The 12471-nt window shown below is 42.9% G+C and overlaps 1 protein-coding gene across 7 annotated transcripts in view; it reads right to left on the bottom strand.

Moving 5' to 3' along the window:
- Positions 1-12471, bottom strand: part of LOC100286710 (serine/threonine-protein kinase MARK1) — an 87955-nt gene that overhangs the window by 21895 nt on the left and 53589 nt on the right. For all 7 annotated transcript variants that reach the window (XM_014131218.2, XM_014131220.2, XM_014131222.2 and 4 more), the window contains 4 exons: positions 7357-7422; positions 6800-6870; positions 4493-4549; positions 4008-4244 (listed from right to left, as the gene is read on the bottom strand). In XM_014131218.2, the coding sequence (XP_013986693.1) occupies positions 4008-4244; positions 4493-4549; positions 6800-6870; positions 7357-7422 (431 nt within the window). The remainder of the gene's footprint in view (positions 1-4007; positions 4245-4492; positions 4550-6799; positions 6871-7356; positions 7423-12471) is intronic.

Genomic DNA, 12471 nt, shown 5'->3' with positions numbered 1-12471 from the left:
CATGCGCCAAATTCAACAGGTGTAGTAGACCTTACAGTGCTTACTGCTTACTTACAAGCCCTTTACCAAAAAAAATATATATATCTATATTTGGGTCTTTTTGGAGCCTTTGTTCATCATTGTGTACTGATACTGCACAATGAGCAATGAGGAAGTGAATTGCAGCTTGGGGAAGTTTCTCAAAAACAAGCCAAATCACACAACAACAAAAGTGTCTGGACCCTTCCATAACATGCCATTTACATCAAAAATAGAGATTTACTTCAGAAATAGGAAAATTCTCCCTTAAGTAACCTTCTGTTTTATGTAACCATACCAAAATGTGTCACACCCTGATCTGTTTCACCTGTCCTTGTGCTTGTCTCCACCCCCCTCCAGGTGTCGCCCATTATCCCGTGTTTTTATACCTGTGTTCTCGGTCTGTTGCCAGTTTTTTTTGTTCGTGAAACCTACCAGCATTTGTTCGCCTGCTCCTGTCTGTTTCTTGCTCCTGTTTTCTAGTCCTTCCCGGTTTTTACCATTCTGCCTGCCCTGACCCTGAGCCTGCCTGCCGTTCCATACCTTGCCCCACCTTACTGGATTATTGACCCCTGCCTGCCCTGACCCTGCCGTTCTGTACCTTAGCCCACCTTACTGGATTATTGACCCCTGCCTGCCCTGACCCTGCCTGCCGTTCTGTACTTTAGCCCACCTTTCTGGCTTATTGACCCCTGCCTGCCCTGACCCTGCCTGCCGTTCTGTACCTTAGCCCACCTTTCTGGATTATTGACCCCAGCCTGCCCTGACCCTGAGACTGCTTGCCGTTATGGACCCTTTGCACCTTCTCTGGATTATTGACCCCTGCCTGCCTTTGACCTGTTGTTTGCCTGCCCCTGTATTAGAAATAAACTTTTGTTTCTTCAACACTGTCTGCATCATACCAGAAATGTGATGAAATGTAACATATCATAGTCATTTCAGTGCACTAGATTTACATTTAGTATGTTACTTCTAGTCTATGAGACCAAGCTGGCACACAGCAAGTCGCGTAACCAAGCAATTATTCTGATGTTGTTATTTTAACCTGGTGCAGCGTGTGGAGCCCCAAGACTATGTTTTACTTGTGGATGGTGATTTCGGACTTTCTGTGAACACACTGAAAAGTAATTTGATACAGTGTTGATCAGTCAGCACACATTTGGGTTATACATGTCAAGACGGCAGGAGAGGGAGTTTATGCCAAAGCTGGAATTTATTCAACACATGTTTGAAACAGCGATGCTGTTAGCCTGGGAATGCGCAACTGAGGTTATCTTTACATGTGCGTTCGGGGTTCAATCATTTACTATATGCGGTTCAACATAGCTAACTTACTGTTTCTTAACAAAGCAATTTGTTTTCTCGGCTATTGTTTGTGTTGTGGTCTTGGTTGTTCTTAGTCGACGAAATGTACTGCATTGTTTGTCCTCTCTGCAATCTGGCTACCTCGCCTTAACGTTACCGTAGCTTGGACTGTGCAATGCAAATGAAAGTGATTCGCTTGGTTTCCAAAAGTAACATTAACTAACTAGTTGTGTTTTGCGTAAGAAAGTATGATATATTGTGATGCATGATCTGGCCATCAACGTTAGCTAACCTTTACATTGGCTAAGGTTACTTAGCAAGTTAAATTGGCTCTCATAGCAGCCAATGACGTTGACTTCTTTATTTGTGCTCCGATTACATGCAAGGGTCTAGATCAGCAGTTAACCTGTTGGGGCTAGGGGGCAGTATTTTCACGGCTGGATAAAAAAACGTACCCGATTTAATCTGGTTACTAATCCTACCCAGTAACTAGAATATGCATATACTTATTATATATGGATAGAAAACCCCTAAAGTTTCTAAAACTGCTTGAATGGTGTCTGTGAGTATAACAGAACTCATTTGGCAGGCAAAACCCTGAGACAGATTCTGACAGGAAGTGGATATCTGATGTATTGTATTACCTTTAAACCTATGCCATTGAAAAACACAGGGGCTGAGGAATATTTTGGCACTTCCTATTGCTTCCACTAGATGTCACCAGCCTTTACAAAGTGTTTTGAGTCTTTTACTGTGAGATCTGACCGAACAAGAGCCATGGAACGGTGATGGCCGATTAGACTCTGGCGCGAGTTCATGTTGGGTACCCTCGTTCCAATACGTTATAAAAGAGAATGCATTCGTCCACCTTGAATATTATTCATGTTCTTGTTAAAAAAGGCCCTAATGATTTATGCTATACAACGTTTGACATGTTTGAACGAACGTAAATATATTTTTTCCCCTCGTTCATGAAGTGAAGTCCGGCGGGCTTAGATCATGTGCTAACAAGACGGAGATTTTTGGACATAAATGATGAGCTTTTTTGAACAAAACTACATTCGTTATGGACCTGTGATACCTGGAAGTGACATCTGATGAAGAGAATCAAAGGTAATGGATTATTTACATAGTATTTTCGATTTTAGATCTCCCCAACATGGCGGCTAGTCTGTATCGCAACGCGTATTTTTCTGGGCGCAGTGCTCAGATTATTGCAAAGTGTGATTTCCCAGTAAGGTTATTTTTAAATCTGGCAAGTTGATTGCGTTCAAGAGATGTAAATCTATAATTCTTTAAATGACAATATAATATTTTACCAATGTTTTCTAATTTTAATTATTTAATTTGTGGTGCTGACTTGACTGCCGGTTATTGGAGGGAAACGATTTCCTCAACATCAATGCCATAGTAAAACGCTGTTTTTGGATATAAATATGAACTTGATAGAACTAAAAATGCATGCATTGTCTAACATAATGTCCTAGGAGTGTCATCTGATGGAGATTGTAAAAGGTTAGTGCATCATTTTAGCTGGTTTTATGGTTTTGGTGACCCTGTCTTTGAATTGACAAAACATTACACACAGCTATTGTCAATGTACTCTCCTAACATAATCTAACTTTATGCTTTCGCCGTAAAACCTTTTTGAAATCGGACAACGTGGTTAGATTAAGGAGATGTTTATCTTTCAAAGGGTGTAAGATAGTTGTATGTTTGAAAAATTTGAATTTTTACATTTATTTGGTTTCAAATTTGCCGCTCTTGAAATGCACCTGCTGTTGATGGAGTGCACCACGGGGGGACGCTAGCGTCCCACCTAGCCCATAGAGGTTAACACATGATGACTTATGTGTAAAACCTTCCTTGGCTAAATATAGCTAGCTAGCTTTCCTCGCTTGTTGGTTAGCTACCTAGCCAGCGTTAGCTTTCATCTAACTGGTATAACGTTACATTAGATAGCTAGCTAGCCAAACAAAACTACCTTTATTTGCCTGTTCATTAGATAGATAGCTTTCGGTTGACTGGTGTTAGCTAGCTACAGAGGCTAGCTGCTGGACTTTGTACAAGCAAGCTAATGTTAGCTAGGTAACATTTGCTAGTTAGCTACCTAGCTAATCAAAATATCTGTTTGCATTTATTGATTAACCTCATCTTGAATACCACCATATAGCTAGCTATATACAGTAGCATAGGTTTGTTCGCATACACTTTTTATGACTGGCAGCATGGTGCAAGCAGCTGTATTGTTGCCGGGCAACCGACCTGGTGTTAGAACTGAGTTTCTGCAAAAAAAGATGTTAACATCGTCAGAAATGCTACAAAAAGGTAGCACATCGTTGTTTCTTAACAGATGGAAATGTGCACGTGAGAGCGATAAATTATACATTTAATAAAAACCTTCGCACCCACAAACTCAGTCAATCTGGCATTTGTAAATTCAATGGTCCCTTTATGGGGGGGGGTAAGTGTGTTGTGTACCTCCAATAAAATTGATTTAATCATTTTTATTGAGATTGATGTCATATTGGCTTAGATATGATGATATAGAGATTTGAATTTAACACTGAGCTTCAACCAATACTTATAATACATGCGACTATCGTTGCTTCTATAATATTATGACCCATAAGCCCCATACAGAAATTCCCCCAACACACACAACCACCCCCCACCAAACACACCTTCAGATTCTGTCCGTCAAAGGGCAGTGAACCGCTGACAAGCGTGTACAGTATGACCCCCAGGCTCCAGACGTCCACCTCGGGCCCATCATACTTCTTCCCCTGGAACAGCTCCGGGGCGGCGTAGGGCGGGGAGCCGCAGAACGTGTCCAGCTTACTGCCCAGGGTAAACTCGTTGCTAAAGCCAAAGTCTGCAATCTTGATGTTCATGTCTGCGTCCAGGAGTAGGTTCTCAGCCTGATGGGAAATCGGGAGAGGGGGGTGAGTAACTGTGTATATGAGAGATACAGCAGTCAGACAGAAAGACAGACGGATATACATTGATCGAAAAACAAAGACAGAGTCAGAGTCAGTCTCTCAATCTGTCGATCGATGTCTACTCAGAGAGACACTCAGACAGTGAGTCACAGACAGACAATGTGTGTGTGACCCTTGATGGATCAAAGTTTCAATGCTACAGCAGCATGTATGGTATTGGTTTTCACCTTGAGATCCCTGTGGACAATCCTCTTCTGATGGCAATACTGCACTGCAGAGACAATCTGAAAGAGAGAGAAAATCCAGTTGTAGAAGGACAATCTTTTTTCAATACATTCCTAAAGGACCCTCAGGGTGTACATTTTTGTTCTACCCCAGCATTAATACACCCGATTTAACTAAATCAACAAATTACCAAGCTAAGCTAACAAATCTCAATGGTAGATTTAGCCGCTACGCTATTGCTCTACTGACGGCTAATGAATCTCTACAGTTAGTCAGCATTAGCCACTAAGCTATGATATGCTACAAATGAAAGCAATTAGGCTATGCTACAAATTAATTAGTCCCCATTCCCAGCAGAGGTTGGATTGCGTTAGCCTCCCAGCAATAACGCTAATCAAATCTCTCCTCAGTCGTTGAGGTAGGGTACTCTGTTTGAATGCCACATAGATAACGCATCCTTCCTCCCTCGAGGTATGCCAACGCTTATCATCAATCATCATAACTCATCACCAGAGTAGGAGTGCTGACCTAGGATTAGGTCCCCTTTGTCCGTATTATCTCATTATGATCTAAAAAAGCAGATCCTAGATCAGCAGTCCTATTCGGAGACACATAATATGGGCACGGATCTGTTAGCTAAGGTGACCAGATTTTATCAACGCGAAAAATGGATTACCCCTCTACAGTTTTGTTAATCGTAGCCCATCACCCATGTTTGGTAACTATGCTGTTGGAAGCACTTTCTGGTCATGGGCATGATTGTTCATGCGGTGGTTACAATGTAGGTTATCACTGATAAAATAATCACATAAAAACGCCTGTGCCAAAGCCGCAGAAGCAAACGAGCTGGGTACTGTGAAAGACAGCATTTTTACATGCAAATCTGATTGGATACAGAGTTTGATTATTTAAATATCAGCCTCATTTTAACTTCAGAGTTGCTTTTTTCTTCGAGGGCTAACTCAGGGACATTTCTGGTGGCCTGTCCCTGGAATCGGGGACTGTCCTGGAAATTGTGGACGTCTGGTCACCAAAGAAAAGGTATTTGAGTAAGGTTAGACTTTTGCCCCATTCCAAATGAACAGCTTAGACTTTTGCGCAAATCCATATTGACCCCTAGGTAGATCTGGATAGGTGTCAGCAATATAGTAATAGATTGATCTTGCGCTCAGAATTTTTGGCCATGTTCCTGACATGTATCCAATCGCTTCAGATCTACAAATGTGCCGAGGTGGGTAGTGGATAGGGGCTAGGGGTTGTTTCTGGACAGGGCCATTGACCAACACAAACCTTTTATACTTGGGAGAGACACTTCATAAAAGGATGGTGCTATGCTTAAGGGCTACCACTAGAGTCTAGGGGAAAGGCCTAGGACCCGTTTCTAGACGGGGCCATTGACTAACCTTACATAAGGGGAATCCTAGCTTCCACTTAAGTCAAATTTTCACTTAGTCACGCAAGGATGCTGCGATGCCAAAACACCACCACTAGAGGCCAGTGTGGGTTGACAGACAGAAGTGAACTAGGGGAGTAATAAAGTATTTCTAATGTTCTGTATTTCTGCTTGGTGAATCAGCATGAGGTCTGTTCGTGCTGAGTAACAGATATGGGAATGTCATTGAGCACACACCAGCACACATATGCTTGCGCACGCACACACACTTTACTGAGATGTTATCAACTCGCACACTGCCTAGCTTGTAGAATACACACAAACTGTCAGAGACATGCCCAGCCTCGCCTGTAGGACTCACTGACATGACACACACCCTAATAGACAGCCGGCGCCGATGACGTGGATGTCGATTGAGGCAGCCCCCTGCACCTCTCTGATTCAGAGAGGATGGGTTAAAAGAGGAAGACGCATTTCAGTTGAAATACTGACTAGGTAGCTCATTTGCCTTTTGTAGAACATGAACATACACACACACACACACACAGTCATACACGTGCTGTCTGTTCCCAGGAGGTCATTAGCTCATCTATTTATTCTGAGCACGGACCCGTCTCCTGCAGTGCCTGTGTCAGGGAAGGAAGGGGTCTCCTCTCCCCCCGCTCCCTCTTTCTTTCCTCTTCTCTCCCTCCCTCCCTCCCCACAGGAGATTGATGACAGAGGATATGGCTGGTGACATTGCTGCACCTCTTCACACAGCGGTTTTAGTTTTCAGCAGTGTGCGTGCACACACGTGTGTCGCTGTACTCTGTGTGTCAGTGTGCGTTAGCGTATGGGAGTGTCCGTGTGTGTGTGTGTGTGAGAGAGAGAGTGTGTCAGCAGTTGTGTGTGTGTGTGTGTGTTAGCAGTAACTCACCTGGCGAAACTTGGCCCGAGCCTCCTTTTCCTTCATCCTTCCATGTGCAACTAAGTAGTCAAATACCTCACCTGGATGGGGGACACAAAGCGAGAAAGAAAGAGAGCGAGGTCTGGAGTGAGCAAGGAAACATCTACCGCAAACCAAAAAGCTTCAGCAGCTCCGGTCCTGGAGAGCCGCAGGTGTGCAGGATTTTGTTCCAGCCCAACTCTAACACACCTGATTCAAGTCATCAGCTAATCAGAATATTCAATTTGTACCAGAATAATTTGAATAATTTGGCATCTTAGCTGGCGTAGAACAAAAGCCTGCACACAATGCGGCTCTCCAAGACCTGGGAGTTGTCTACCACTGTGCTAGTACAGTTAGTCTTAAAAGGTGCCCGCAAAAGATACGAATGTCTCAAAAGAAAGAGAATGTGCGCTTAATGAACAGGGAAAATATAATTTGTCAAAACATATTTTTATCACTTGCCCAATAAAATACTGTGCTTGGAGGGGAAGCATTATAGTGAACAGAGTCCTTTTTGATTCATCCATCGTTTTGTTCATACTCACCACCACTGGCGTACTCCATTATCAAATAAAGTGTCTTCTCAGTCTCAATGACTTCAAACAATTTAACTGGAGAGAAAAGGAGAGAGGAGAGAAATAGACGATTAATGAGGATAGCCAATGAGGACAACACATCCTGTCAAATACTAGCTGACAGACGAAAAGGGTGCATCTACGGAGCAAAATCATAAACGCAACATGCAACAATTTCAAAGATTTTACTGATTTACAGTTCATAAGGAAATCAGTCAGTTGAAATAAATTAATTAGGCCCTAATCTATGGATTTCACATGACTTGGCAGGGATGCAGCCATGGTTGGGCCTTGGAGAGCATAGGTCCACCCACTGGGGAGCCATGCCTAGCCAATCAAAATGAGTCTTTACAACAAAAAGGGTTTTATTAGACAGAAATACTCCTGCGGGTGAAGAAGTCGTATGTGGAGGTCCTGGGCTGATGTGGTTACACGTGGTCTGCGGTTGTGAGGCCGGTTGGACGTACTGCCAAATTCTCTAAAACGATGTTGGAGTTGGCTTATGGTAGAAAAATAAATTCAATTCTTTCTTTTTACCCTGTTTTCTCCCCAAATTTGTGGTATCCAATTGGTAGTTAGAGTCTTGTCTCACTGCTGCAACTCCCATACGGACTGAGGCGAAGGTCGAGAGCCATACATCCTCCGAAACACAACCCAACCAAGTCAGTCACACTGCTTCCTGACACAATGCCCACTTAACCCGGAAACACTGTGCACCTGGCGACCGTGTCAGCGTGCACTGCGCCCAGCCCGCCACAAGAGTTGCTAGTGCGCGATGGGACAAGGACATCCCTGCCAGTCAAACCCTCCCCTAACCCGGACGACGCTGGGCCAATTGTGCGCCGCTCCATGGTTCTCCCGGTCGCGGGCTGCTGCGACAGAGCCTGGACTCGAACCCAGAATCTCTCATGGCACAGCTATCATTGCGATGCCAATTGCCCGCTCCCTCAAAACTGGAAACATCTGTGGTATTGTGTTGTGACAAAACTACACATTTTAAAAGTGGCCTTTTATTGTCCCAGCACAAGGTGCACCTTAATCAGCTTTTTGATATGCCACACCTGTCAGGTGGATGAATTATCTTGGCAAAGGATAAATGTTCTCTAACAGAGATGTAAAGAAATGTGTGCATAAAATTTGAGAGAAATAAGCTTTTTGTGTGTATGGAGAAAGAAAAATAAAACTATCAAAGCCATGTGTCGTACAAAGAAAGTGATTCATTCCTCATTGCTCTGGAGGCATAAAGGCTCTTTCAAACGCACACACACACGGGGGGCATGATGTGTGCGTGCGTGCTTTTGACTTACACACACACACCCCCACGTCACAGACAAATACATTTTTCAATTAACTACAGCGAAACCACACCAACCCCTTCCATCTAGCCATCTCCTGCCATGACACCTCCAGCCCCACACACGTAGACACATACAGCTGCCTGACAATGTGGAGACCAGCACACCGAGTCTGTTTCTACATGTAAAGGAATGAAATTACCCCCTTCCTGTCACACTCATTTAATTACTCTGAGCATAGAATGGGAAAAGAGAAAGGTAGTAAGAGACTGAAGCTTTGATCAGGGCTGGACTCAAATAAAATTGACCTGACTATTACAATATAATGACAATTACTTAATTGTCCATTTTCTTAAGGAAACAGAGATTTGTCTTCTGCTTTATTGAAACTCCTCAAAAACCCACATGCACATCCCAGGAGCAGTTTAGAACCTAAGTGACCTGTACCAGGTAGATGGCCTCTAAGATTCAATATTGGCGACTGCCTGCCCAACCCACCACACCCCTAAACTATCCCACCTAAAACAATGAGCCAGCTATCAAGAGCAAAGCCACCCTAATAAATCGCCAGCCCTGCCCACCCACTCAACTAGCCTGGTCCCAGATCCGTTTGTGCTCTTACCAACTCCATAGTGGTCATTGTCAACCCAAACATGTTTGACATGACAAAGAGCTGGCATGATAGCTAAAACGGACTGGCGCTCAGGCTACCACTCAACTACTGCTTCGACATGCTCCCATCAGGTCAGAGGTGGGGATGATTTTGATTGATTCCCATTTCTAGAACTAATCTAAATTGAACAACAATAATAAAAAATAAAAAGTACTGCAGACATTACCATGATTGGAAACTAAGGATGCACGATATATCGGTGAACATATCGGAATCAGACGATATTAGCTAAAATGCCAACAACAGTATAGGCCCGATGTCTAGTTTAACGCTGATGTTAAAAGCAGATGTCAAAGCTACCGTGCATACCTATATAACGTAGGTAAATGACAATGACACCACGTAAAATTTTGCACTACACGTGCAACACAGCGTTCCTGACCTAGCCCACAATGTCTGCTGTGTGGATCGAGCAGTCAACAAGTCGAGCAGTCACTTGAAAGAGTAGGAAAACTTCAGCAAGACAACTCAAAGGCAGAATCCATTAAAGCCAAGATAATGGAATTCATTGCCCTTGACAATCAGCCATTCTCTGTCGTGGGTGATGTTGGCTTTCGCCGACTGGTCGAGCACCGGTACACACTACAAAGTGCGCCATTTTTCAGAAGTTACCTTACTGGAGTTACACAGTAATATCATCACTGCTATTAGCTTCATGACATATATACTATGGAAAAAAAGATACAGTAGCACTGTCAAAGCTGTACAAAAAAAGTCTGCAAACAAACAAACACCGGCCACGAACGATGTGTTAACAATACTACGTTGGTAATAAAGCATCATTTGTTCGACCGGAACTTTTGAGGTAGCTAGCTTTAGCTTGGTACCTAGCTAGCACTAATACAACCAGCCTGAAAACAATGACCAGTAGAAACTGCAGTCATTTTCATTATTCTACGCAATGATTTAGGAATCCTTGTGAGTAAGTATTAGCTAGGTTGCCACTTGTCGTTTGCCTATTGAAATTGAATTTCAGTTCATGAAAATAAATAAGCTAGCCGGCTACTTAACCCTGCTGCCCAAAGCTAATGTTATAAGCAGCCAGTTAGCTTCATCTGGCTAGTGAAGCTCGACCGGACCGGGTTATGTGTTGTGAAGCTAGCCACAATAAGGATTAGGCACAATAGTGGAATTTGCGAGCTAACTATATAGCTACTGAAACAGATGTCGTTTTGCTATGTTTTTGGGGAAGAACATTGTTTGCATCCATGAGCTAGCTAGCTTTTTTTTAATGACCAGCACTGTAGGACATATGCAATATGAGTGAGTGTAATCAATGTGTAATAACTATGTAAAAAAAAATGTATGAATGTGTTCAAATATTATGTGACGTAAACTCATATTCAGGTCCTGATTAGGCAACAAGCTTATTTGACACGTCAAATAGTGTTATTTGACCCAAAACAGTGTTCCATTGAAATCTTGGTAGAGAATGAAACGACTGAAGAGCACAGCAAGTAAGTGAAAGAAATAGGTTTTGATTATGTTTTACTGGTAATGGGGACATACGTCAATGCCAACAACATACATTTTTGGTCAGAGTGTGTGTGTGCAACCTTTATTTAACTAAGCAAGTCAGTTAAGAACATATTCTTTATTATGACGGCCCGGAGGACGCTGGGCCAATTGTGCGTCGCCCTATGGGACTCCCAATCACAGCCGGATGTGATACAGCCTGGATATGAACCAGGGACTGTAGTGACGCCTCTTGCACTGAGATGCAGTGCCTTAGACCGCTGCGTCGATGTGTGTATGTGTTTTACCTATTTAACTGTACTAGAATGCTTAAAAGGCCGCTATAATTTAAATATCAGTTATCGGTATACATTTTTTTAGAGCAAGGACAATATCGGATATCGGTATTGGCCAAAAATGTAATATCGGTGCATCACTATTGGAATCATCCCAAAAACAGAAGGACAGTAAATGCCAGTCATGGCTGAAAGAAACTGATCTGTTGGTGAATAATTAGGTTGTAAAAAGCGACTAGGCAAGTCTGGGGGTTTTAAGGAACAATGGTTACCTTCAGATAAATCTCTGCCCTTGCCTTGAAGTGTGTGTGCGTGTGTATTGTGTAATCATTCCCAGGCCCGGAGTCTTAATGACGCCATTGCCCAGCGGTCAGTCCAAATTATGTTTTATGAGAGTAATTTTGACACCCCCCGCGTAGCCGGAATGGGCCGACCCAGAAAAGGAGCATCTCAAAGTCAACTGGAATGGGATCCGGGCAAAAAACAAAATCATACCAATAAGGCTCCCTTTTCCCTATCCGTCACTGCACATCCTGGAATGCTGTTTCGCTTTCCATCAAGTTTTCTTGTTATTAGTTTGTCATTTTAATTTTATGTATCCTTTATCTAGCCTGGCAAGTCCCATTGATAGAGTAACACGTTTTGCTCTGGACAAGAAGTAGCATAAAAACATTAATAGGAAGACAATACAACATCAAGGGCATACATGTACAGTGCCTTGCGAAAGTATTCGGCCCCCTTGAACTTTGACCTTTTGCCACATTTCAGGCTTCAAACATAAAGATATAAAACTGTAATTTTTTGTGAAGAATCAACAACAAGTGGGACACAATCATGAAGTGGAACGAAATTTATTGGATATTTCAAACTTTTTTAACAAATAAAAAACTGAAAAATTGGGCGTGCAAAATTATTCAGCCCCCTTAAGTTAATACTTTGTAGCGCCACCTTTTGCTGCGATTACAGCTGTAAGTCGCTTGGGGTATGTCTCTATCAGTTTTGCACATCGAGAGGCTGACATTTTTGCCCATTCCTCCTTGCAAAACAGCTCGAGCTCAGTGAGGTTGGATGGAGAGCGTTTGTGAACAGCAGTTTTCAGTTCTTTCCACAGATTCTCGATTGGATTCAGGTCTGGACTTTGACTTGGCCATTCTAACACCTGGATATGTTTATTTGTGAACCATTCCATTGTAGATTTTGCTTTATGTTTTGGATCATTGTCTTGTTGGAAGAAAAATCTCCGTCCCAGTCTCAGGTCTTTTGCAGACTCCATCAGGTTTTCTTCCAGAATGGTCCTGTATTTGGCTCCATCCATCTTCCCATCAATTTTAACCATCTTCCCTGCCCCTGCTGAAGAAAAGCAGGC

This window comes from Salmo salar, chromosome ssa12, assembly GCF_905237065.1.
Source record: "Salmo salar chromosome ssa12, Ssal_v3.1, whole genome shotgun sequence".
In the NCBI taxonomy this organism is placed as follows: domain Eukaryota; kingdom Metazoa; phylum Chordata; class Actinopteri; order Salmoniformes; family Salmonidae; genus Salmo; species Salmo salar.
The sequence above is the reverse complement of the archived record's forward strand: the minus strand, read 5'-3'. Positions and strand labels throughout refer to the sequence as shown.